Source organism: Mustela nigripes, chromosome 3, assembly GCF_022355385.1.
Source record: "Mustela nigripes isolate SB6536 chromosome 3, MUSNIG.SB6536, whole genome shotgun sequence".
NCBI classification, from domain to species: Eukaryota; Metazoa; Chordata; class Mammalia; order Carnivora; family Mustelidae; genus Mustela; species Mustela nigripes.
Genome location: NC_081559.1, coordinates 167,544,152 through 167,571,693, shown reverse-complemented (window position 1 = coordinate 167,571,693; position 27,542 = coordinate 167,544,152). Strand labels below are relative to the sequence as shown.

At 39.2% G+C, this 27,542-nt stretch overlaps 1 protein-coding gene across 1 annotated transcript in view; it reads left to right on the top strand.

The window, feature by feature from the left end:
- The window catches only part of RSPO2 (R-spondin 2), a 155,857-nt gene extending 128,882 nt beyond the window's left edge, over positions 1-26,975 (top strand). Inside the window, exon 6 of the mRNA XM_059392939.1 lies at positions 25,074-26,975. Coding sequence (XP_059248922.1) covers positions 25,074-25,189 — 116 coding nt within the window. The 3' untranslated portion in view covers positions 25,190-26,975. The remainder of the gene's footprint in view (positions 1-25,073) is intronic.
- The last annotated feature ends 567 nt before the right edge of the window (positions 26,976-27,542 follow it).

Sequence of the window (27,542 nt, the reverse complement as noted above, 5' to 3'; positions counted from 1 at the left end):
TATTTTCTTAGAATAGATTGAGTAGAATTGCTGTATAAAAAACCATGAATTTTTTGACCAAAAGTTACATTGCCAAATAGCTTTCCAAAGGACTTGTATGTGTCCTTTGGTATCAGCAAAGTGTCTCAGCCTTACCACACCTTTCCAGGTGGAAAGGCCATTAGGCTTTATATTTTAAAGCATAATTTTATTATGTTTTAAAAAATATTTTATCTGTTTTCAGTTATATTTACTTTAGTAATGAGGGGTTCCCTCTTCCATTTCTTTGCCAGTGTCCTTTCCTCTTTCCTGAAATGTCTTTGTAACCTTTGCTTATGATAGGCAAAGAGTATGTGAATTACTTTAAAAGCTTAGAAAAAAGGAATATAAAAAATTATGCGGTGATTTTATTTTTTAAGATGATGGTCCAAGAATTTCACAATGGCAAAGAGTTTTGAAACTATCACGGTTGGATACTTACAACTACATTATCAGGTCCAAGTATGAGGTCTTTAATTTTTAGATGGATTGAAATGAGTACAAAGTTGCACTAAAAATGCTGAATTTATAACCTGTTGCATTGTACAATGATAGTTTTAGCTTCTGTTCTAAACTTTCTGAGTCTTGAGTGGCGCCGGCTAAGACAAATAGAATTAAGGACAAGCTAGCTTTTTTTTTTTTTTTTTTTTGAAAAAATGTTTTATGAAAATGAATTTAAAATATTCCTTTGAGGTAAAACTTGGCATATGTGTTCCTCCAGAAAGCTGTTCATGGGATTCAACATTTTTTTTAAAGAGTTGTTAATGTGGTAGTACTTAAATTTTTTACATAAATATATATCTTTTACATGGGTGATAAATTTGAGAACAGCATTTTTATGAGCATGGAGGTAAATGAAAGAGAATGAATAAGTTAAATACATGTATATTTCGTATAAGTATGTATGCAATTTCTTTGGCCAGTGCTTTTCAAAATTTGATTATTTTATGTGAGCCTATATTTACTTTTATAGCAGGCCCAACATGTGTATGGAGTAGGTTGTAATACAGGAAAAACTATGCTGTTTGATTTTTCATATTGATAGTGACATGGTTCATATAAACTCTGCATCAGCTCAGAACTGCATGACGCCATTAGGCCGTGTTCACGAGACAGTTGCTTCATGACTATTTGTCTTTCCCTGACTGAATAACATACACAGGCTTTGGAAGAGAGGCTGCAACTCAGCCCCTCATCTCCAACCTGCTTCCTTCTCAGGTTGAGGAAATCACAGACGGTGGGGACAGGTGTCATCATAATAGGAGCTAATTCCCCAGCCTCGCGTGAGGGTCCCATTACCTCTCTGTCATTTGGCACAGTTGTAGCTCTAACCTTGACTGTTCCTCCCAGAAGAGAATGTCTCCTCGTGGCTTACAGCTGAGGTCACTGCCTCACCTTTCTTCCTGCCTGTTTATCTTCAGACCCTGTACCTACTCAACTCGTATTTTCTCATGGGAAGAACACCTCTCTTTCTTTCAAGGTGACACCAGGATTCCTGAGTTGTACCACTTTTCTAGGAGGACTTTATTGATCTCTTATTACTTTTTCTTTATTATATTTTCCTCCCTCTCCACACCCTCTCAGCTGCCTTTAGGATCCAGCCCCTGACCGACCTTCCTACTTCCAGCTGGTTTTCCCACATGTCCTCCAAATTAAAGACACCAGAAATGACTCCTAGTTCTCTTCTCAAACAGGCTTTCCCACCTGCTCTGCCCTATTTCAGAGGCTGGCATCACGTCCCTGCCCATTTTAGCCACAACCTGCAAATCATTGCAAAGTCCTCTATTCTTACTGGTCTGGCCATTTGGTCGCCAATCCCACTTGATTCTATCTTCACAACTGGTTGCCTGCTGCTTCGGCTTACCTGGTGCTGCTCTTCTCTTTGGGTGCATCTTGTAATAATGCATCTTGACTCATGTAGTGGTCTCTTGCCTGGTCTTTTGTTTCTTTTTTTTTCCCCCCCTCTTTCTCTCTCTCTCTCTCTTTTTTTTTTTTTCTTTTTGAAAAATAATGTATTTATTCAGACTGACTCTAGAAGAGTATCTCTTTAGTATATAAGACTAGAATATTTTTAAAATATTTATTTATTCACCAGAGAAAGAAAGCGAGAGAGAGAAAGGAGGGAGGGGCAGAGGCAGAGAATATCGAGCAGACTCCACACTGAGGACAAAACCTTGACACGGGACTCCATCTCATGACCCTGAGATCATGACCTGCCTCGAAATCAAGAGTCAGACTGAACCACCCAGGCACCCCAAGACTAGAATCTGTTACTCACTTTGGTATTATTATTACTTTGAAATAAATATGCAACTTTATGAAGTATTATTTAAATTTCTAGGTTAACCATTTAGTGATACAGTCGTTTTTAAAGCACATGCTGCATTCATTCTGAGTGTGGTTACTTTAAATTTTCAGCTAACTGCTTATTTCATATTGGTTGTTAGTCCCTAGTTTTGTGTAATTGGACTTCTGCAAATTTTATTGTATTTTACTTTTCTATTTTTAGTACAATATTTCTGCGACTGGATACAAATGATCCAATTAATTTTGTAAGTGCCAAGCATCCACACATAAAGTAATATGGAGTGATAACATTCATGCGCTTTGACAGCATTTAAAGGGAAAATAAAGGAGTCTTGTGTCACAAGTGTACTACAGATCTCAGATTACCAAGGGCATTACCAGACTTTGGGTGTCTTGGAACCATAAGTACTGTAAAGCTATGACTTGGAGGATATGTGAAGAATAAAGACCTACTTTATATTAACTTTTCTTTTTTACTATAAAGGAAATAACACTAATTTGAAGAGAGTTAGTTTATACAAAGTAACTCTTGTTCATTGTTGGTTTCAATTTTTTAGTGCAAGATTAATAAGAATTATTGAGTGGTTTAAACCTTAAATTTGTGTCTTGTAATTAGCTTAATTTCATGTCACAGGTTTTTATGGGAGCCATCTAAACTTTTTTATTCACTGGGAAAGTGCTATTATGTTTCCAGCCTGAGTAGAGGAATGCTGGATTTTATGTATGTCCTGAAACAAATTAGCACAGTTTGGTTAAAAGAGCTGCCTAAATGATGAGAAACAAATTGGATTATAAAATCCTACTTGGTAGTTTAGCACGTCAATTAGTTCAGTTAGGATTTGAACCATATCATACCGTCATGAGATGAAAAACGACACACGGCGGTCAAGCCAAGTGTCTGGTACTCCGGCCAGCCTCTAGCCCTGGCTCTGAAGTTGATCCAGGGAATCGTGCATGTCCCCTTCTGACAATAATCCAGGTTCTCCAAGTGTGGGATCAGAATTGTTACATTTAATAGGGCTTGACTGAGTACCCATGGTGAGCGAGATGACTTACTTAGAGATGAATCAACATCCTTGGAAATCATTACCACTGGCAAGTCTAATTTCAGTGCCCTGCTGTTTTGTTATTCAGTGTTCTGGGTCAGAATGCATCTGCCTATCCAGAAAAACCCCGGTGGTAGCCTGGTGTAATGCAGGAAATTGACTGCGTCAGAAACCTGAGCAGACTTACAAGTTCAGCAGCAGAAGGTTCAGAGTTGTGGGATCTCTGTGACGCCAGGACTGGGGGGGCAGTGGGAAAGGTCTACAGCAAGAGGGACTGAGGTCTGGCCAAGAGAATCTCCTCTTGTATCTTAACCTTCTTTCAAACTTGGTTTCCTATGCTCCGCTCCTACTTCTAACTCTTGAAGCTCTTACATCACCAGGCACTGCAACATACTGGTTTAAGAGTAAAAACCTTGGAGTTCATGTTCTGGCTCCTTGACCTAGGAGCTTGGTGACCTTTGCCGTTCCTCACCTTCATGACTTTTAGTTCCCCCATTTGTAAAATGATAGTATCTACCTTCAGTGTTGTCATGAACACTGAATAGGTCAACCCATTCAAAATGCACCGTCCTGAGTACATGTTAACTGATAATGACATTGAAAACATTAGTCCACTTAAAGAATATAGGGGAGGCACTCCTAATGGTACTAGAGAAGTGGTTCCCAAGCCAAAGAGAATAGCTAAATCACCAGAATACTCAAAATAGGAAAGAAGATACATGGATTCTTTCTATGAATATTATTGTAGCTGAATTGGGCCTTGTAATCCCCACTGGCAACATTTTTCCTCTCCAGCAGATATTTTGCCCAATAGCTTCTTTCAAAAGAGTTAATAGTCTAGACAGAATTGCTTTGCCTTTCTCTTCATAGTGGGAAACCTGTTTAGGTAGGAGGGGAAAAAAAAAAATAGAAGAAGCAAAGCAGCGATCAAAAAGATGAAACTCACAGTTTTCTACAACTTAGCCTAGATCGTGGTGACGTGACCGAAAGTGGGGGTTTTAAGTGTCCTTCAGAGATTTTGGAATCTTAAATGAATGTGTTCAACCTTAGCAAAGCTAAACTCATTTATCTGCATAATCTCTTCAAGCTTATAGTTATTGAAAAATTTGTCTTCTCTCTCCCTATTCTTAGCTGAGAGCCGCTTGCACAGTATTTGCTCACTTGGGTCCGTTCTGCAAGCTTGTCTATTTCAAGCCTGTGAGGCAGCCAAGCCACAGGATTTGGCTGGCTTTCAGCGGCTGAACAGGGGGCATGTAACTTGCCACGGGTCCCCAACTGAGAGAACTGTGGGTGTAATTTCTTTTCTGGTAAACATCCATTCTGAAGTGAATTTAACTCCTCCACACATTTGTTTTCCTTCGGGTGTTTTCCTTTTGTTGCGTTATCTTCACTTTGTTGGACAGGAGTCCTTCTGTAGTGTTACTTATCCTCTCCAAACAACAAAAAATTACTTTCACGAAGCTGTTTAAATAAGAGGATGTAAAGCCAGTCCCATCCAAAGCAGCAGTTACCATTCATCAGCGGCGGGAGGAGCAGTTTCAAGTTGCTCTTGAAGTCAGAAAAGGAGCAGTGTGTGGCGGCCGGAGCTCGGAGGGCACAGCCGGGATCTGGGTTTCCGACAGTGTCGGGGTGTGTGCTCACATCTTCTCTGTGGTCTGGCTCTCCAGTAGATTGTTTCATGTGGTTGCTTTAAGGAAGGCTAAGAAGATCTGTTTCTTCTCTCTCAGTGTCATTGATAGTCTTCTGTTACCATCGGTGAGATGACGACATCCTTTCTACCAATGCCGCCAACGTGCATTCAGTGTTACTGTGTACTCTAAACTGGGCTAGAACTTCACTTCATTCTCTGGTTTAATTATAACACCATTGTTTGTTTGTTTGTTTGTTTTTTTAATGTGGTAGGACCTCTTTCTCACATATTACAAATGAGAAACTGAGGCTTAGGGAAGAGACCAGCTTGGAGGCTTTGGATACAAAGTGGCAGAGGCTTAGTCAGTCCGGGGCTGTCAGTCCCCAAAGAGCATGTTCTTAACCTCTGTGCTATATTGTTTTCATGAACTAAGATGATTGTTGGACAGTATCCACGGTAGGAACTCACCACTTTTAAATGTTCCATACATAAAAATGTGGAATGGCATTTCTCCCGGTTCCGTTACTTTTATATAATGTAAGTACCTCTAGTAAAGGGAATCAAAAGGTTAGGCTAGAGAGCTTTATATAATTTGGCAAGACTAAATTTTTAGTTTCTTGTTTAAAATAAATATGACATTTCAAAAGAAGAATAGGCAGTATGTGTTTATATAAAGGCAATTATTTATGCAAACTTTGTCAGCTAAGCAGTACATCTGTGAACTATATACTTTTAAAAAGGGTAGTAAAGGATGATCTAATAAGGTAAAAAGATCATAAAGATTATATGGAACCTGGTGGCCAATGATTTTTTTTTTCCTCTTTGAGAAACTGTACTTAACTGCAGAAGAGGGTTTGGGGTTCAAATAATTAAGAGCTCCTTGGTACTTAAAGTTGTTAAAAATACTTAAGTATTCTCTTGGGTCTTTAAAATACTTTGCTCAGGGTAAATGGATGTAGACAGATTTTAAGGCAGATAGATGAAGTAGATGAGCCCTCAGAGTCCTGTCCAGCACTGCAATATTTTTTTTTGGTCTGCTTTTAAATGATTATGTAGGAGATTTTTAGAATTTGACACTTAGCATTGGTGTAAATAAAACAGAATTGGACTTGAGAGCTGTTCTCAGTCATGTAAACCGAGGTTTTTGTATTTGAAAGTACTTAGGATTAACGTTCAATGGCCTCTGAATGGTGTCTAGATGGACTTGTCCCTAAAATACTTAGGGGATGGAAGGGGTAACACTGTCACTTGTTACCAGAGTCCAGGAGGAAGTCCCAAGAAATAAAAAACCAAAGGGACTGAATTGAAAAACCTAAGTCAGGTGTTATATTTATGTGATGTTACCAATGATTATGTCTCCCTGAGAGCTAAAAACAACTCCACTCCCAACCAGCCGGCCCCGGGGTTAGAAATGAAAGTTCTCTGCCGATGAGAGAACTGGCCAGGTTGTTCTTTTGTTGCATGGTCTCTGTTCTATAACAACAGAATGATAATTATATATAATAGTCCATTCTTGCAATGTGCAGATACTGTATTTAACATATTGACTCATTGAATGACTGTGGTTATTTTATAGGTTAGATACTGTTGTTATTCCTGATTTCCAGATGAGGAAACAGAGGCAGAGAGGACCCATATTAGCTCTGTGATTTGAGCAAGTTCAGTCATGAAGCCAGAATTTGATCCAGACTATCAGGCTTCGGGGCTGGTGGTGCTAATGATGAGGGTAAACTATCCATGAAGCCAGACTCCTCTTTCTTATATCTTTCTCCCTAAAACCTCTCTCTTACATCTTCCTACAAATATTTATCAACTCCCAGAAAATAAATGTGTAAGAAGTAGGCGGCACATTGTGTCCCAGAAAGTGTGCTTCCTTTACATGCTTTAATCAGGGGGATGATGGAAAGAACCCTGATGGGAATGACTATTAAAGATTATAAGTGAACCTATTTCCCTCTGGCATGTTAGAAATCCAGACAGTATGTAAGAGAAGGTTCCATGCTAGTTGAGCATGTCACAACAGAGAAGAGTTTTCAAAACATGGTAGGTTGAGGAATGGGCAAATCAAATGCTATTCATAAGTTGGGAGGAAAATGGAATTTAATCAACACCCAGAGACACAGAAACAGGGTCCTAAGGCAGCCCTCACAATTTAACTCCTGGTTCTGAGTAGACTTTCCCTTTTTTGAGGGGGAAAAAAAAAAAGGAATTTGTGGAATAATTATTTTAGAAGGAAGAAAAATCATTCAAACACTAAAAAATTCTAATTCCGGATATTTCTGCGTAAGAACAGAACAGAACATAAGAACAAACTTCTAGGAAAGAAGTTTGTCCTCAGTAGGATGCAGGCAAGACCTCTTCATAAATTAGGTTAGAAAGCAGTAGGGCATGAGCTTGAGATCAAGGGACAATGAGATCCCATGAAAAGTGAGGTCAGGTGAGATGAGGGACTGATGGTAAGCTAAGCCCAGAGCAGCCCATTACAGTGTTCACTGGGGAACGTCCAGTCCAGCATTGGTCATTTGGAAAATAGAATAATGATACCAAGGAAAATCTTGAAAAATTAATAACATTTTGGAAGACAAAGATAAAATGATGGTGGAAAAGTTGATAGAAATTAACAATAAAAAATTTCAGTTGACAAATGAAGAGCCGGGTTTATAGAGCCAGAGATGATCATCTCAGCTTGGCAAAAACATTTGAATAAAAGGGATAACAAGAAAATTCCACAAACATCTATAGGAAAGTACTTTACCACCAAAGGACAAAAATAAAAATCAAGCTGACTTAACAGTTTTGGTGTCAAAAGGGTAGGGGGGAGAGTGAATTAGCATCTACCTTTTGAAAAATGAAGGTTGTAACTAGATAATCTTGTAACCCAGCCAAGTTTTATTTACTGATGCACCAGGCTACCTGAATTGCCACTGTTGCACTATTTGCTATAATTACATGCAAAAAATTTTACTCCAGATTTTTGAAAAAAATAAAATCATAATGGGTCGACAGGGTATGAGTCTGGACAAGAAAGATGTGCAGAACATTGTCACCTCCGTGGTTTTCATAATAGGAAAATGCCTTTTCTGGTCATCTTATTTCCTCATAACAAACATTCCAAACTTAGTAGCTTAAATTTAGTAAGTTAGTAGCTTAAAATAACGAATTCTCATGAAAGAAATTTTATTATTTCTCATGATCTGAGGGTTGACAGGTTAGATTTTCACTACAGTTAGAGGCTGTCACTTGGGGGGCATTCATTCTGCTGGGTCCTTTGACTGCTAAGGAAGATATCCTTCTGGAGGCTTCTTACTCTCCTGTGTGGCTCCTGGGCTGGCATGGCTGGCTGAGTCAGTACTGGGTGAGCCTCACTCTCCGCGCCTTCCTCCATGTGTTTTGTTCGGGTTTCCTCACAGTTGGGTGGACTCAGAATGAAGCTGCAGGGATTCTCAGGAAAGAAGTCCCTAGAATATCACCTCTGTCATGTAAGCAGTCAAGGCCAGCCCAGATTCAAAGGGAGCAGAGGAACAGACTCCCCACTGAGGGAAGGAGTGGCACATGCGTACAAGGAAGGAGGAACATGGCGCCATGGGGTCCCACTACAGAGTAGCACCATTCACTTTATTTCCGAAGTGTGGAAGTTTTCTAAAACCACAGAGTGTCATTGCTTGGTTAACACAAACACACCTAACAAAGAGTTTGTTCAGTTTTACTAAATAGGTAATTTGGCTATTTAAATGAATTTTATTCAGAAATCCTTGGCTGGATTGTTATTATATATTTACTAAGGATTTTTGTGTTATTCTGGGAAATTAGTTGGGATAGTTTCATAAACTGGAGATAAAATACCTTTTCCATTTCAAAATGGAAGACAGTCTCCACTATCCAAAATTTTGCTCTTCAGTAAGTTTTCAGGAATGGATTAGATCCAGATACTGAGGGTTCCTATAGTGAAAGGACATGCAACAGTTACAAAGGGTGATGCCAATGTACTCATTTCTTAAAAAGAAAACTTCTTAAGATATCCTAAGAAACCAAGTAGTTGATTAGCGTTCATGATGATGGAATTTTTTTTTTTTTTAAACATACACATGAGTGGGTTAAAGCCTCTGCCTTTGGCTCAGGTCATGATCCCAAGGTCCTGGGACTGAGCCCCGCATCGGGCTCTCTGTGAAACGGGGAACCTGCTTCCCTTCCTCTCTCTCTGCCTGTCTTTCTGCCTATTTGTGATCTCTTTCTGTCAAATAAATAAATAAAATCTTTAAAAAAAAATACACGAGTTCCCACACACGTAGGTATGTCTTGGTTAACAATGGTTAATTCTAGGGCTTTAAAAAAAAAAAAAAACAATGTATTATTTGCTTCAGGGGTGCAGGTCTGTGACTCATCAGTCTTACACAATTCACAGCACTTACCATAGCACATACCCTCCCCAGGGTCCATCACCCAGCCACCCCATCCCTCCCACACCCCTCCACTCCAGCAACACTCAGTTTGTTTCCTGAAATTATCTAGGAGTTGTGGGTTTTTTTTTTTTTTAACATTTTTAGTGATTTTGTATTTTTTAAATATCACAGCTGCCAAGAAGTACATATAATTTATATGTACAGTTTAAAGAACAAGGATAGAAGAAAATTTCCTGGACCCACCACCCAGTTTATAAAATAGACCATTATTGGTGGCATCGTCAAGATGGCAGAGAAGGAGACTCCAGTCTTAAGTTCTCCATAAGGATCTGTAAATAGAAACAGCTCTGGGAGAGCTCTGGAGCCCACTTAAGAAACTTCAGCAACCCCCATGCAACAAAAAAACTTGAGAGTAAATGACCAAAAGGGGAAGGAAATAATTTTATTTTGCTCTTAGCATTCCATGCCCCATGACTGCCTTGCTCAGAGCCAAGAAAGAAGACCCAGCTAAGAAGTGTTCCCCGCTCAGCGGCCCCAGCTTTTTGGAGCACTGCATGAAGGAGCCGCTTCCATCACCGCACCCAGAGATGAGCAAAGCTGAGATTATAAAGATGGTTAAGAATAAGACAGAAAAGCAGGGGCTACCAGTGTCAGCCCCACACTGGGGGAGGAACCAGACTTCCCAGGGACCTGCTCTGCTGATGACACGAGAAGCTTTCACCACTGAAGATACCAAAGGTCACCAAGACCCCCCCACACACAAATTTTGCCAGTTTCTGCCCCACAGGTATTGGTGTTTGCTGATACCAGCTGCCTGAGTCCCTACCCACTCCCTGCCTCCACCCTTGCCCAAAGCCCAGGACCCACACAGAAAGGGACTCTAAGCCTCTGAAGTTACGTGAGTATAAGACAGCAGCTTAGAATATCCCCAGGGGACCCTCACTGCTGTGTGCACTCTGGGGGCTGGTCCCTCCATGCTACCTGTGCGTTTCAATGCGGCCGGGCCGATGCCCATCTCCAGCCTCTGTTGCCATGTGTACACCCATGGCCAAGGCCCACCCAGCTGTCTGTGGCCCCCGATCTGGCCCTGTCTCCTGTCATTGGTCTGCACCACTGGGTTCATTTGCAGCTAGCACCTCTAGCTGCATCCCTGCTTGCCTCTAGCCTGATCCTGTCACTGGCCTCCACTGCCATGTGCACACCTCTGGAGGGACCATTCAGCCTCAGGAGGGCTGCACATAGCTAAGCCCTTGCATCAGGCTGTGGACCCCCAGATCAAGTCCTGGCTCCTATCACTGGCCCATACCACTAGCTCACCTGCAGCTTACTCCCCCAGCTGTGTACTCCACCAGCAGTCACAGCAGCAAACACTGATAGCTGGGGCTCCCAAAGCTTCCAGGGCATCTGCAGTTGGCCTTAGCCTTCGCTGCTTGGCCTGGCTCCCACTACTGTGTGTGTGTTCGCAACTGGCCTCTGCCACCAACCAGACACCTGCTGCTGGTTCCCAGCAGCCAAACGCATATGTGCCACCAGCTCTGGCCACCACTGGCCCCTGTGTTGGTCCCTAGCATCTGAACTTGGTCTTGGTCCTCAGGTCCTCAGCAGCTTCTGCACACCCCTGCAGCAGTCACCAAGGACATATGGTTGTTGAGCCCCCTCTGACCACTTCTGTGCTTTCTGTATGTGTGATGAGTTCCTGAAGTCTCTTAGCAAATTTCGGTGCAATATTAACTATAGTCATTAGACTGTCTCTTACCTTAACTTTAAGGCTTAGAACAAAACGGCATATGATCCAAATGTTGCTGTGTTGTTTTTGTAAGAGCTCCATTTGCAGGCTTCCCCTAGAGGATTATGCTTTCGGAAACTCTTTATGATTAGTCTCTGGTATTTCCACAGTGGAAATCCTTAGAATAGGATCTATGACAAAGTTATCTTTGTATCAGCTTCTAAGTTCTAACAAGCAGTGTCATGGTAAGGCTTTGAAAATCCTATCCTATCATGAATAAAATGCTTACCTGTCATTTGGATGACCTTAGAGATTGATATCTAAATGAGATACTTGTGAAATGGTCTCCTAGACCCATTTGTATTTGAGTTGAATGGAAGTCATAAAAATGATTTCTCCCTCCCCACTGCCGTACAAGACTTTTGGTTCTTTCCATTTTTTGTTTGTTTGTTTGTACTTATAGGAACTGGGAAAGAGATATTAAGTCATGCTCTGTCCTTAATTAATAGGAATTATTTTTCTGTATTCTATGGCATAAAAGCTGGACCCTTAGAAGAATTTGCTGTTCAGTGCAAAATATTTTTTTTATCAGAGCCAGAAAAAGAATGCTGATTAGTTATGACTCCAAGCCATAAACTTTTACCATAGAAATGCTGCTACTTTTTTTGAGTTTGCAATTTGTAGTTCCCCAGAATTTTTAATCTCATACTTAATTTGGTTATAATCTTAAAAATCTTAAAAATGTAATTTTATGTTCTGAGATGTACACATACATATTTAAGGGTAAATAAACAGTCTTCTCAACCAGTATATCTAGGTGTAGTTTATGGAGGTATATGTTTTAGTTAAGCTTGTGCTGATGAATACACACACACACACACATGCCTCAGAGAAACTGTGCACAGTCATTTTTAGGACAGACTATTTCATTGCTGTTGAAACTGCCAGTGACCTAGAATTTAAGATTAAATTGAAGGTTCATTAAAATATGGCTGCAGTTGTCTTTCTTTTTTTATTTAAATTAATTAATTTTTTTTATGCAGTTGTCTTTTAAAGAAAGACTTGAGGGCGCCTGGGTGGCTCAGGGGGTTAAAGCCTTGCCTTCAGCTCAGGTCATGATCCCAGTGTCCTGGGATTGAGCCCCGCATCGGGCTCTCTGCTCCTTGGAGAGCCTGCTTCTTCCTCTCTCTCTGCCTGCCTCTCTGCCTACTTGTAATCTCTGTCTGTCAAATAAATAAATAAAATCTTTAAAAAAAAAAAAAAGAAAGACTTGATTTATGCTACAATTAATTTAGCTTTTAATAAAACATTTAAGTGATGAGCCCTGGGCATTATTTTGGTGGAGTTTAGAGTTTTTTTATAGAAAGACTTAAAAAATGCTTATTGAAGGCAGTTTAAATACTTTTTTAAAATTTTAAATTTTTTTATTAATATATAATAATGTACTTAATGTATTAATATATAATAATATATAATAATGTACTATTCGCCCCGGGGTGCAGGTCTGTGAATCGCCATTAAAATATTTTTTTAATGAAATGATAAGTATATTAAAATATAAGTATGAACCCTTAACATTTATCACTCGTAGATTTTTTTCAGTTTTATATTAGGATCATATACTGAATTGGAAGCAATTTCCAGAAATTTATTATTCCTTCCTTATCTTCTGAGTTCTTTATGAACTGCTATCAGAAAACTGGTTACCTGATCTTTGAAAATGGTAAAGCAGGAAAGCATTTTTTACATCTGTTTTGGGTAACTCACTCTCTGACTTTCCTAATAAAGGAGTTATTACAATGATATTATAGCTTTGTAGCTGTGGTTTCATCGAATTTTTGATAAGCAACACAGTGAAAGGTAGAATGCAGTTCCGTTTTTTAAAAGATTTTTTATGTGCCCTGTGAGCCTCGGCATCTTTTTGTCTTAGCCTTTTCTCAAAGTCTCCTTCCTTTTTTTTTTTTTTTTTTTTTTTTTTTTTTTTTTAACATTTTCATTGTATTCCTCTCATCTGGTGATGCTGGCTTAAATTACTGAAAGCCAGGTAGGATGTGGTATCTGAGTATAGTAAATGTGCCGTGCTCTGCCCACCCTACTCCAGTTTCAGTGTCCCTGACTTTCAACCATTAACAGGCATCTCTTAAAAAAGATTTTTATTTTTTATTCAGAGAAAGAAAGAAGAGCGGTGGGGGGGGGGGGGGGGGGCAGACGGAGAGGGAACAATCTCCAGCAGACTTCATGTTGAGTGTGAAGCCAAAGGTGGAGCTCGATCCCAGGACCCAGTGATCATGACCTGAGCTGAAATCAAGAGTCTGAGGCCTAACTGAGCTACCCAGGTGCCCCTCAACCTTTAATGGTCATTTTAAACTCAGCTGCACTGATGGGTTTAGCTCATGTTTCAGCAGAGGTTCTGAGCCTGCTGCCCAGCTAAGATGAATAAGTTGTCCTTTACAACATAATTGCTCACTGATATTCTTTATATGGTTTTTATGGTGGGGCTCCAGGTGATAACCTCACTACAAGTATAGAAGTTTGGAATGTAGATCTCTGCTTGGATCTCTGATTCAGTGATGATTCACTTAAAAATGTTTTGCGGTACAGTCAAAGAGCATTGTATTCTGGGTTTCGGCTCTGGCAGTGATCTCAGGGTCATGAGATCGAGCCCGGTTCCAAGTCTACTTAAGACTGTCCCCCACTCTCTCCCCTTCTCTCTCTCTCTCTCTCTGCCCCACTCAAATAAATAAATCTTTAAAATTTTTTTCCACTAGGTCTTACATTTTTCATGTTAATTATAAACTTTTGGTTTCTCAGATTTTCCTTTGACACCTCAGTTAAATAAAACTGATTTGAATATAGTGATAGAACGCAATGCTTCGGGAAATACTGCAGATGGATATTGGGTCCATATGTGTGTGGACACGAGCAGTAGCTTCCTTTGATTTTAGTTTGTATTATATACGTCACAGTCAAAATACATTTCCTGGGGAGTAAAACACCATTTTTTTTTTATTAAACATTAGGATGTTTATAAAAATAATTACCCATGTTCTGCTTTCTTAATATTTGGCAATCAGAGACAAAGATATGAGGATTCAAGATAACTCAGCAAGGACTAAGACTTCGTGAAACCTTAGAAATGTGATGTGTCTAATAATCATTAGGTGTGTTGAACATGTTATTTAGAGTTCCTTGTCCAGTATTTTCCCTCTAATTGAACTCCATGGCTGCTCCTTGGGTGGTTGACAAGGGTTCTACAGTGACTATACCATTTGTTTAGTCTTTGCTTGTAGACAGAGACTATTCATTTTGGCAAATACTGGTTTACTTTCTGTATCCTGCAAAAATAACAGAGAAAAAAAAATGCCCTTTATCGTCCTGGTCTTGTATCAAAACAATGATGGGCCCAGCCTTCCTTTTATGACTTTAATGGTCAAGCCATTTCCCTGTTAGTGACCTGTTCATAGGGTATGTGGGAGTCTCTGATTAGAGGGAAGAGTGTTGCAACACTCAACTTCTCCCTCACGGGACATCACATTTATACCACAGAAGTGATGAGAAAGAGAATGGCATGATGAGTAGGACAGTAAGCTTAGGGACCAGACTATCTGAGTCCAAGTCAAAACTCTGCCATATACTAACTCTCTCATCTTGGGTTACCTTACCTCTATGATTTTTAGTTTTCTTTTCTGCAAAGTAGGACTGAAATAGTATCTATTTCAAAGGAGCATTTTTAGTATGAAATGAATTATACGTAAAACACTTAGTGCCTGGCACAGAGCCTACACCATATCATGATGATGGTGATTTAATAGTTTGGAAGCATCTCAGAGTACCTTTCTGAAAAGAAAAAAAAAAAGACATGGAATATGCCTCCTTCCTATTATACAGCTAATATTTTTATACCTCTGGTATTAAATATTTGACACAATACTTGCGTCACCTGCTCTGAGGGGTACTTTTCTCTTCCCAGTTTTTGAAATGCCACCTCTATATCCTAGTTGGGAAGAAATCCCTACTTGACAAAGGTAACATTTTTTTTCAGTCACATTTTTTTCTTTTTTCATCCAACTCTTTAGATTTTCTATAAGCTGAACTAGTTGGTCTTTCAGAATACAATCTTGTTAATTGAATGAATTGAGCCATTCAGTAGAATAAAGCAAGTTTCTAGAATATAACCACAGAAGAAAGGGGTCTGCAGGAACATCAGTGATGTACCCCTTCGCTCGAGTGTAAAGATAAGGGAGCCTTTTCTTGGGTCTGGGTACCTAACTTCCTCTTGACATGGGGGCAGCTTGGCCATTTATATTTGAAGTGCTCTCACGTCCTCTTCCAAAGTTGGTCCTCTCCCCTGCCCACATGCTTTTCTGCAGAGTTTGATGCTCTAGACTGCATATAATCTTAATTTCGTGCTCAGTCACCTCTGCTGCCTAACAACAGTTCTGGGTTTTCCATCCTGAACGTTTCACTCGGGTGTCCGGGTATGACAAGAGAAGCTATATTTTAAAAAACAAAACCAAACCAAACCAAAAAACAACCCTCCTTGGAGGATTCTATGTCTGGCCCATGAACTGGCTTTTGGAACCACAGGTCTAAACTTCCAAGTCCCAGCTGAAAGAGAAACATCCTGTGTTTTCTTCCCTCGGGCTTTGCCATGGGCACACTGTTGATACTGAGCTGGGAATGCTAAATGTGTTGCTTGACCTCAGGAAACTGAGGCTTCGAATGCCTTAGCTCCAGGGAATAATTAATATGAGAAATATACATTGTAGGCCAGGCCCATTGGGAAACTTAATGTGGCCCAAGGGAACGCTGGGGACTGGTTGGGAAGGTTGATGCCGTTTCTTCAGCCTGGTATTTACTTATTAATTTGTTTGTTCAGCAGCTATTTAAATGATTATGAGATCAAAGACCTTTTGCTGGGCACAAGGGATCCAAAGAGTATAGTGGAAAGAGTACAGGTTTTAGAACCTGCCAGATGTTGGTTTGAATCATTGCCGAGCTATGTGATTTTGAGCTATTAACTTCTCTAAACTTATTTCCTTGTTGGTAAAATGGAAATAATGCCTACCTTGCAGGCTGTCATAAGGATTAGAAATTATACACGTGAGGCACCTTCTGGTGTTAATTAGCATTCATGTGTCAGGTATAGTATCTGGAAATGGATATACATTTTTTTTCCCCCTCAGAGATGGTCACTTTGATATCAGCTGTTTAGAAAGGAGTAAACCAAGCCTGAGAAAAGTAACTCATCCAAGATCACTAGCTTCTGAGAGGAAGAGCTCTGCTTTGAATCTAGGCCTGTCTGACACCCAAAGTGATGTACCTCACCATGTCTCCCAGATGACTTGGTCTAGTGTCCCATGGCCCCATCCCTCACCCCCTCTCCAGGTCTAGCTGGGGAGCGATCCATCCTGTGGGCTGGCCAGGCTTCCATGACTCTGTGGCGAGGCATGTTGAATCCCTGTCTGGGGAATGTGCAATCAAGCCAAGAGACAGAGGTGGTTCTGAGAGAGAGGTAAGCTGAGAGAAAGGTCATGGGGTTTACTCGGGGGACAGGGGTACCTTCGCAGACGGCGTGTAAGCTGAAGTTGAGGACCGAAGCCATGTGGATGGAATCCAGGAAAAGCAAGAGAGTTCATTCTATGATGGATGATAAAGTCCAGGTGGGTTTGGCTTGTCACCACGTTCAGTGTTTAGATGGAGCCCATTTATCTGCTCCAATTCCTCTTTCAGTTAAGCTTGAAATGAATATCTGCAACTTGATATTTAGAAAGACCCAGAGTTTAACCAGGCATGAAAGTAGAGTTATTTGCATAGTAGCCATGATTTGCCAAAAAAAAAAAAAAAAAAAAAAAATTGCAACAGAAGGTAACACGTGTTTTGATGAGGGAGGTCTGAAGTGCTGAGGGCCAGAGGAGGGGATGCACTTACGATCCCCCAAGGAACGTGCATTTCTCTAAGTTATCGCATGCTGGCTGTCTTCCTGTGAGGCTTGCGACTTAGGTGAGTGGCTTGGACTGATAGCTGATTCTCGGATTTACCTAATATATAGAAATCACTAATTCATTTCACTTGTAAGTATGTCTTTAAGTTCCATAGAAATCGTGTGGAATCCAAATTAAATAAATGCTTGCCATATCATGCTAGTCCTAGATATAATAGCTTGAACTTCTTTTTTATTTAACAGTTATTGATTGAAGACCAAGAAGAGGGTATTAAGTCCTCTTACTCTAATGGAATTATCTTAAAAGCTATCTTCTGGTATAGTATGAAGTCAGCTATGAAGGAACTTGAAATTCTTCTCTGGTTTTCCCGTTGGTCCTAATCGAATGAAATCAATTGTATCATTTTCTCTGCACAAATGGATGTTTTGTCACTGAAGAGTGCCAAATGAGCTTCATCATTTTCTGCAAATTTTGAGTAAGTTTAGGGTAGGTAGCTATGAAACATTCCAGCAGAATGGTTTGAGTACTGAAATTTTTCACAATATTCAGCTAACTAAGAAGGTATGTGAAGCTCTTACAATGCATGGTACGTATTAGGAATGCCCACCAAATCAACTACCCTACCTAGGAAACTTCTAGATGGCACTTTGTTAAAAGAAAAAGTGTTGAATCGATGCTGTGTACATTTATGGAAAGTCTTGGGTTACAGATGATATTGATGCAATTCATCAAAGTTTTCAGTTATGACAAGGCTCAGAGAAAGATTAGTTGTCTTCTAATACTTTTCTGCCTCTCTTGAAAAGTAACTAAACTATGTCCTGATCCAGTTGACATTTAAAACTTTAAAGGTGAGAAAAAGAGACCTCGGAAGCTGCTTGCCCGTCCAGCTCAGCTGCTAGGAATGCTCTAGGTTTTTTGTGCCTCACTTCACATCTTCACCATTTGGGGGAGTTGGACTAAAACAGGGGTAGTAAATACCTACCATACTCTTTGTCTCTGCAGCCTCCTCAACATGACCACCTGATCCTGGGTCTGTGGAAGCTAATGAAGATCATGCTTAGTTTGACAGCCCTCTTCTTACCAATAAGAGATCTAAGAAGAGGATCTTGTTCTTGGCCAGTAGTCTATATTCACTTCCCCATAAAATGGCAACCTGGATGTATGAAGAATGCTCTTTCCCTAAATCACTATTTGAAAAGCAAGATATACATCTGACTTTTGTTCTCTCGTTCACTCCCTAGACACTGACATCTTTAACAGCAGAGCAATTGTTACTTTTCATTGTGCTGCATTTGGACTTTGCTATCTGTTCTGTAGTCCACTGAACAGCTTACCTTTGGCTTTTAAGGAAAAAGAAATAAGGCCTCTAAGTGGGGTTAAAAGACAGTATTAAAGAAGTGAGAGCTCCAGAGCTCCCCTGTTCTCTTTTTACACCAGAGATACGTAGAGTAAAAGTGAATTATTGCCCCCTTGTGGTCAAGTTACATGTTCAGTTTCTCACACAAGTGAAGTTGTGAAGTATAATGTGTCTCTGCTACCTTGAAACTGCCCTACAGTGAAGTCAGTTATTATGAAAAGAACTGTAGGTAGGGCGTTTTAAAACCGTCAATTCTTGTTTGTTTTTTCTCACCTATCTTAAACTCCACAGAATCTTTGCTCTGAACTGATTTTTCTTTTCTTTTCTTTTCTTTTCTTTCTTTCCTTTTTTTTTAGATACCAGATATCTAAGAACTTAAATCAAATGGCATGATCCAAGTTATGTGGCAGAAACCTAAATATCATTCATATTACTTTTCTGTAGTCCTTGCCACGTCAATTGAGTTTGTAGGGTGTTGGGAATGTCTTATTGCCCCTTTAGAAGTGTGTATCTGAAGATTTTTTTCTTCAGAGCTATAAAATGGGGAAATTTTGAATTACTGTGTCTAGGAATCCTTATTTGTAAAAGTTCAAGTGAGCTTTAGGAGTAGCTTTTCTTTCAATTTCATAATACTAAACATGAAACAAGATTTTAAAACCAAATGGAGCTTCCTTTCAAAAAAATAGACTTCATGCCTAATAAAATGCTTCATAGAGGAAGAGTGGAGAGGTCTTACACACACACACACACACACACACAGCCATTTCATACTATTCTTTTTACAGTAAAAATGTGGCAGGCTTTTACAATTAGAACGGTAATGCACAATCATAATTGGCTTATTGAATTAGTTCTTTATAAATGATCATAAGTTTACATGGGAATTCTGAGTGATTTTCATATTTGCATATTTAGAGAAGTCCCATTTTGTCAACTATTTTTTTTTATTTTGGATGTTGTCACTCCCCACTAATAACTCTCAAGTAGTTCTGCTTATTAGGCTATCTCCAGGTTATGTGTAAATTTCTGAAGCACATGTTCTTTTATAAAGATGAAATGACTAGGGGTCCCTTGGAAGACTTTCCCATTATGACTTGAAGTTCAAGATGGCCCAGTAAAATCTCCTCAGTATATGGTTGTTATTTTTTCAACATTCAAAAATTTGTTGGTTTGTCTCTAGATTATTTTGTTCTCAAAGACCAATCAAAATTTGATCACAGTCGGGATTTGCCAGTCCACCTCTCTCTCTACAATATTTTTTTTCTCTCTGTAATATTTTTAGTGGAAAAGATGTTATTTCTTAAAAGCCAGATAAATGTCACTAAAAACACCAATTAAAGAACTTTGTACTATAAATAAGGAGATAGAATGGACTTACTTGCCTAAGGTACTCAGACTCTTTCCTTTGAGGCTCAGCTGATGTAAAATAACCATTAATATATTATTTGGAACTATTACAGACAAGGGAAGAGTTTTCTCTTAGACTAGGTAGAATATACTATGGTAGATGCTGGTTGCACTCATCATATTTGCCTACTTGGATGCCTTTCTCGATGAAAGCAGTTTTGTGAACTAACATCTGTTCTTAATGGCAGAAGTGTTCAGGCAGTTCGGTAGTTCTTAAGCTTTTATATCTTACATCCAATTATGACCAACCATTCCACCCAAAAGTCTGCTTACCACCAGAAGAGGAATGTTTTGTACCACAGTCTTTTCCTTATGCCTATTTATGATAAATTTTAGGGACATGTAATTTCTCTTGGGACCAAATGTAATTCCTGGGCCTTAAGATACAAATACTTCATAATTGAAGGGACACTTACTGTTTTAGTAATCATAAAAAGAGGTCATGAAAAATTGTGTAGGAGGACATTTTGGTAATTTATAATTTTTTTCAGAGTTCTACAGTAAACATCCCTGTGCATAAATCTCTGTCCACGTTTAGATTATTTTCCTAGGATGGGTTCCTAGATCAGAGTTGAAAGTTATGAATATTTTAATGCTTTTATACACATTGCCAGATGGCTTTTAAAAAGACTGTATCAATTTTATATTCTCATAATGCATCCTGATGTCTGTCTCACCACATTCTCACTTTTTTACTTTTAAGAATCTTGGCAATGGCAACTCATTTTACTTGGCACTTTTAATTGTGAGATTTGATTGTTTCATATATTTACTAGTTGTTTTTATTTCCCTTATGAATTATATTTAAGTCTTTTGTCTATTTTTATATGAGCTTTTAAAATATTTAGGAGCCAACTGGCATTTTTCCAGAGAATCATCAATCACTCTTAAATAAATAAATCTCTGTTTCTACTCATTCTTGGGCAGACTCAAGTTGCCCATATGAGAAAGAAATAGCTCAATTGCTATTCATTGTCTACAGCTCAGTCCTTGTGAAGGTGTGGAAGCAACTTTCTCCCCTCCCCTCTACCTCTAGTGTGTCTTCTGAAGTATGACAAAGTTCCCCAGCCTGATGGTTGTCAGACTTTTTGTCCCTTGGTTTTAGCTGCTTTGAAGAATGACTCGATTTCTGAGATGATCCCCAAATCTCCCTGGTGAATTTCATAAATACAGGGAAGCCCAGGTTTCAAGTTAACATCACAAATTTATCATTGAAATTTGATAGAAATTAGTCCTGGTTACAGATGATCACATTTGTCATCACAGTTGTGGTTCTAACAGTGGAAATTACATTTTTCATAATTGTGGCTTACTTTCCTGTGTGTGTGTGTGTGTGTGTGTGTGTGTAGAGAGAGACTTTTTTTTTCATAGTCACAGCTACTGAATTTTTTCTCAATTTTCTTTCATCTCATTTACCGTTAGAAAGTCTTCCTCAAAACACTTAGTAATCTCAACGGAAATCCTACACAACCTTTGTGCCTTACTAATGGATATACCGGAACCGTTGTTCCAATTATGAAAAAAACTCTTACCTAAACCTAGTGAGAGGAAAAACCTTTTGAAGATTTTCCTAGACTTTGGGGCTTAGGAAAGAATGAAATTCATGCCTTCTGGCAGTGGAGTTGGTATTTTCACAGCTTCATGTAATTTGTGAGTCTGCCTGATAACATAGTTGAATCTATTTTATTTCTGATTCTAATAGCGGTAATCTACAGCTGGAGGTTAGGAGTATTTCCATAAGGGGCTGTTCACCTTTCTCTGTAGAGGAATTGATAGGTTATCCTGTTGGACCATTTCCACATGTGTGCAAATCAATATAATTATTTTGGTTAGAGTCTGGTTTTGATGGTATTTTTCTAACTTTGTTCATTTGGATGATCTTGCTTGTGATATTTTGTACAACTTTCTGGTGAAAGAGGATCATAGTGTCTTCATTCCATAAATGTAAAAACTGAGAGTCACAAGTATGACGCATTACGAAACATCTGCATTATAAGACCACACTTACCTACTGGCTCCCTTTCCTTCTGCCTTTCTCTGTTAAGCCCCATTGCTTTCCTTAACAGCTGTAATACCTGAGCTGGTCTTCTTGCATCTGTAGAACGGGGCTGATGAGACTCATTAAGCCGTGATTTGTCAAGGCCATTGTATTCTTAAAGCACTCAGGACAAAGATACGCAAATGTGTCATTACAGTTGGACATGGCTAGAGGCTCAAACCTTTTCTGCTGATCTTGGGCAGTATATTTTCCAGGTTGCTGCTCATGAACTAAAAAGAAAGTTAATTCTATGACTTGAATTTCTCTTTGGGTGACTGGCATCATACTTGCCTTTAAATGCTTCCTGTACAGGGTGAATGTACATAATTGAAAGTCTAGAAGGCATTCTCCAAATCTAATCTAGCCACAGGTGTAAAGAAATGGAAACATAAATTAGCACACTTGTATATCCAATATAACTTATTTTCAAATATATAGATCAAAACAGGGATATGTATTTTCTGTTAGCTTTAATCTTACTGATTTCTTATGTTTGGAAATCTTAGTGGAGTTCAGAAGAAAATATGTATAAGACCTTTTTTATACCTTAGTTAGGTTATATTTTAATATTTTTTGCTACTTTGTGTTGGGCTTTAAGTCAGAATAGCCTACAATGGGCCACAAAATATTTTCAGGTAATTTACGCCTATCTGTGGTCAAATCTTGGCTAACCATCTTAATTCCTCAGTATTTTCAGTATATACTACATGAGAAATGGGCTGACCAGAAACAAAACGAAGCAATGAACTGATAGCACAGAGATGTCATTCAACAAGAGACCTCTGAGGGAAAGTTTTAGGGTTGTAATTTGGTCTCCCAAACATCTTTAGTTGAAATCAGTACCATATAACTTATTGCCAGTGGAGTAATTGTACAACTTGAAAACTTATATAAGTTTCCAGAAGCATTGCTGAAATTTTGGCCACACTATGGACTATTTTATGCAAATATTGAATAACTTTCCTATCATACAATATTCTATCAGCCAGCAAACCCAAAGACCATTTGATACTGACAATTATATCAGAATGACATATTAGGTAAGTGGCATGAAATTGACCCTCTCTTAAAATAAGAATTTCCAGTCACTTAGCGTAGATATTCTGTTAGGGAATGTACTGCACCTTTTTCATTTGAAAAATTGAAGTGGTGAATGGGAAAAGATTTCTTGAACAAATACTCAGTATATTTTTATCTTAACACATTTAAACATCTAGCAATATTATTTTTCCATTTACTCCATTTCAGTTAGCTTTTAAAAGGAACTTCGGGTTTTAAACAAATTAAACATGAGCTCATTTTTGCAATGTAGTCAGCAATGATTTTAACTAAGGTTTTTGTTGTTTGTTTAAAGAAAATCTAGAACTAAGGAAATCTTCAAAAACTTTATAATTGAAACTTCTTTTTAAATAGGCAATTTTACGTTACGTTTTTCATCTCTCTGCCCTCATTAGGTGTGTCTCATCATTAGATATAATGTTACTCAAATAATTTTAACTTTACAGCTTCTTTGATTAATGATGGTTTGAACTAAGGTTTCATTGGGTAGTTTTAACTATGTTTAAAGATGGCAAGATGCCGTTATAACATTAATGCCAGAATTTAATAAGAACCAGAAATTAACTTCGGGGAACTTTATAATTTAATGTGAGGGCACGATCATATTCTGATTATTTTACTGCTGTGTCCTATTAAAAATAAATTATTCTTTATCTTGTGATAAAATTTTACTCAGCAAACATTTGTTGACTGTCCGCTATGTGCCAACCACATGACTCTTTTCCATCCTCAAACAAAATGAAAAATCCCTCCCTTGTTTAGAAATCTCCCAGGCTCCTCTAATCTAGTATGACTCTACTTTCCTAAGGCAGAGAGCTAGATCCCTAACTTCTGGTGTGTTTCTTTCACATTCCCTACACAGCTACCCGCCCCCCCCCCCATCTCAGATGAAAAGCTGGCCACATACATCCCTGTAATCAATGGTCTTGGAAAATGGGAAAGCATGTGTTAGAACAGAATGTCTAATTTGTGGTACTGATTGCTACAGTGTCCAAGAGCTATCTATACCTCACAGAAAAGTTTTGTAGGACTGCACGAGTAACATGGAAGTAGGGTGGGCAGGAGACTTGAGTCTGGTAAAGGAAGAATCTTTCTGTTTTGAAGGTGTATGTTGATGACTTAATTTCTGCAAACTTTAGTGACCTTTGAGCTCCTTTCTGTTCTAAAAAATCCCACAGTTCTTCTGTGTTTAGAACCCAAAGAGGGCAATGGACCCAAAGCAAATGCCTGTTACTCTTCTCTCAAGATCTTACGTGTATATACTTAAAAAGAGATGTTGAAACATTGTAAAACCCGTGAACCATAACCAGGAGATGCAAAAAGTGAAATAGAGCAGAGGCAAAGGGGAGACTACATTCAAAAACTCTGATGGAGACAAACCTCAACTATTTAGCTAGTGGCCTGGGCTTCCTGGTGGCAACGGCAAAGAGGAGAAATGGGATTACTAGGTGCGGGTATGATCTTCTGGTAGGAAGACACCTCTCCCCAGTTCTTCAGGAACAAACTAGCATTTTTCTTGCTCACAATAACTGGTCTAGGGAATTTGGGTAAGAAGCCCTAAGTCACATAATGAACGATGCCCTCATGAATTTTTATAGAAAATGAAGAGTTCCACCTATGTCATTTCATATACTGGTCTTCGGAGAACAGGGAGGGAATAATGTTAAAAGCAAGACCTTTCTTTCGCCTGGGGAAGAGGAGGGGCAGGGAGATGGAAACTTCTGGTATATTTACTGTAGATAGCTGCTTATTTTCTTTTGACCCACTGACATGTGGAGCTGTAGAAAGATGTAAAGATGTCTAGTAAAGGGTAGCATTGTTAAAAGTCGGAGGGGATAAATGGAATTTTTGTGGCAGGATGATATTTGCAAGACTGATCAGGCCACTGAGAGGTTTTTAAATATGCCAGTTCCCTATAACAGGAAGATCAGTCTCTGTTTTAGACAGCATATCCAATTTAGTAAATTATTATTATTCCGTCAAAATTAATGTGAACAATTTTCTCTTTGAGGCTGCTTTTTCCATAGGTGATGTTTTCCAGATGGGCTTTGTGTAAAACTCTTAATGTTTTGTGTTTTCTTTCTTAGAGAAAGCACCGTTTCTGACATGTCTTCATTTCTTTCTCTTTCCCCTGGTGTAGGAAAGAGAACCCCAAAGGCAAAGGAGAAGAAGAACAAGAAAAAGAAGAGGAAGCTGATAGAAAGAGCCCAGGAGCAACACAGTGTCTTCCTAGCTACAGACAGGGCTAACCAGTAAAATAAAAGACATGTAGGGTAGATTTTGGGGGAGGGGGTTATTTTTGCAAAAGTGCACAAAACTCCTCTCCACTCGTGGACCCTGGCGTGCAGCTTTTGCGCTGCTTTGACCAGTATCTGTTCCCAGTAATGTTGTGAACGGAGGAGCCACGAGCGTGGTCTCTGTTATTTATGCTTTGATTTGCATCTGGAGACTGTGAAGGCAGGAGCTCCTGACCTGAATCACCGGAAGCAGGAGTTAGGGGTCCAGCACGTGCCTCGGCTCCACGAGCACTGAGAGATCGTGGCACCATGAAGGGGCAAGACCTGTGAGGCCATGGACCACCCTGGAGCCCAGACTTGTATATTTATGGGAAAGAAGACCCTCAGCTGGCAAAGAGCTATTTCACTGGTGACCTTGATTTCTCACATTGTGCGTTTGCAAGGATAACTGTGTGCGGAGATCTGCTTAGAGCTGGGGCGGGGGGAGTGGGGGGTGTCCCAGGAGTTCCTGCTCAGCTTCACAGCAGCTCCAACTTGTACATAACTCTGTGGGCTACATAGGAACCTCTTCCTTACTGTATATTTATGCTTTCTGAAGTGTAACAAGTCATACCTGATTAATATTATGTCAGATTGTTTCTAGTGGTTCCTAATCATTGTCTGGTAAATGGCTATTCTAGATTTGAGAATTGACCAATGTTTTGTTGCCCCTTGACTTTTTTTTTTTTTTTTTTTTTTCGGGCTTATTTCTCACTGTAAGAATAGGATAAGCTAGTTTGTACATAGGCTCAAATGACCAGTGTCAAAGAATTTTAATATCTGTAGACCTTCCTCATTCCATGTTGTCTCCTGCAAATCGAGCAGCAGGTGACAGGCAGAAGCTAAAACTCTTTACACCTAAGATGTGATCCCTTTATGAAACACAACTGAGGAATTACATGCTGTCCTTTCTAGCACTCCTCATGATGTTCTACTGGCTAGCTAGAGAATTTTTCGAACTTTTGTTTCAAGCTTCAGTATATATATATACATATGCATTTATATTTATTTAAAGCCATCCCTGACTTACCGAGACAGGGTACCTACCAATACTCTTGGGTCACTATAGAAATTACCATCATGAGACCATGATGCAGAATTTGAGGAGAAAAACAGGATGAGTCCCTGTAACTCCTGGTTGAACCTTAACAGGTCTCCTTGGAGCCAGAATCCTTTCTAAGACAGAAGAAAACTATGGAGAACCACCCCAAACACACACACACACACACACACATACACACACACCCCGGGGAATTTCAGAGCAGTTGTTTCAAAAACATCATTGTGTTGTTGTGGGAATCCATTCTTAGAGGGTTTTGAATTGGCGTCTTCTATAAGCATCATTATCTTCCTGACTAATCCAGAAGAAAATCAGAACAAAGGGAAATGGTTACAGATGTTTAAGGAAAAAAAGCAAGGTAAGGCCTTCTTTTTAATCACCTTGCATTGGCAAAACTACCTCTCCAGTATTTTTGTTTAAACTTTTGAGTCAAAAACATCCTACCAGTACGTATAAATGTCATATACATCGTTATGAGAATATTATTGCTATGAAATAATAAGCCATATATGAATGTTGTAGACAACTTTAGGGTTTGCATTTAATCCTAAAGTGTCCACCTCCTTTCACGTCTAGTTACACGATATTCCTATTTACTAAGTGGGGAGGGGGCTTCTTGATATAGTGAGTGCTTCGTCGTTAATAAGTCAATACCTGTTCTGTTTCTGAGATGTTCTTTTCGTGCATTAAAAAAACTTCAAAATTATTCATTGTGGAAACTTTCTTTAGAGGTACATTTAGGGGGGAAAACAATATTTTAACAACTCTATCCCTAAATAATCCTTTTAAAAAGGCAGAAATTTTTAGTAAATATATCTAGGAATGAGCTAGGTATAAATTACACTAGAGTGGTTAGGAGGCTTTTTTTAAAAAAAAATTTAAGACTGTTTTGAGAGAGGGCATGTACAAGCCAGAGGAGAGGCAGAGGAAGAGAGAGAAAATCTCAGGGAGGCTCCATGATGAACACCGAGTCTAATGGAGGGTTCGATCCCATGACCCTGAGATCATGATCTGCACAAAAATCAAGAGCCTGACACTTGTGGGAGTCACCCAGGGGACCCAGGAGTAAAGACTTGAGAGCCACACTGCCTGCGTTCCAGAGTAGCCTGGGACAAATTCTCTCTCTAGGGCTCTCTTCCTCCTCTGTGAAATGGAGGTAACTGTACTGTCTACTCGTAGGGCTGTTTTAAGGATTAAATTAGGTAAAATGTGTGAAGTGTGGTCATCACAGGGCATATTTTGAATTGTTATGCAAATGACCTGTTATTAATTG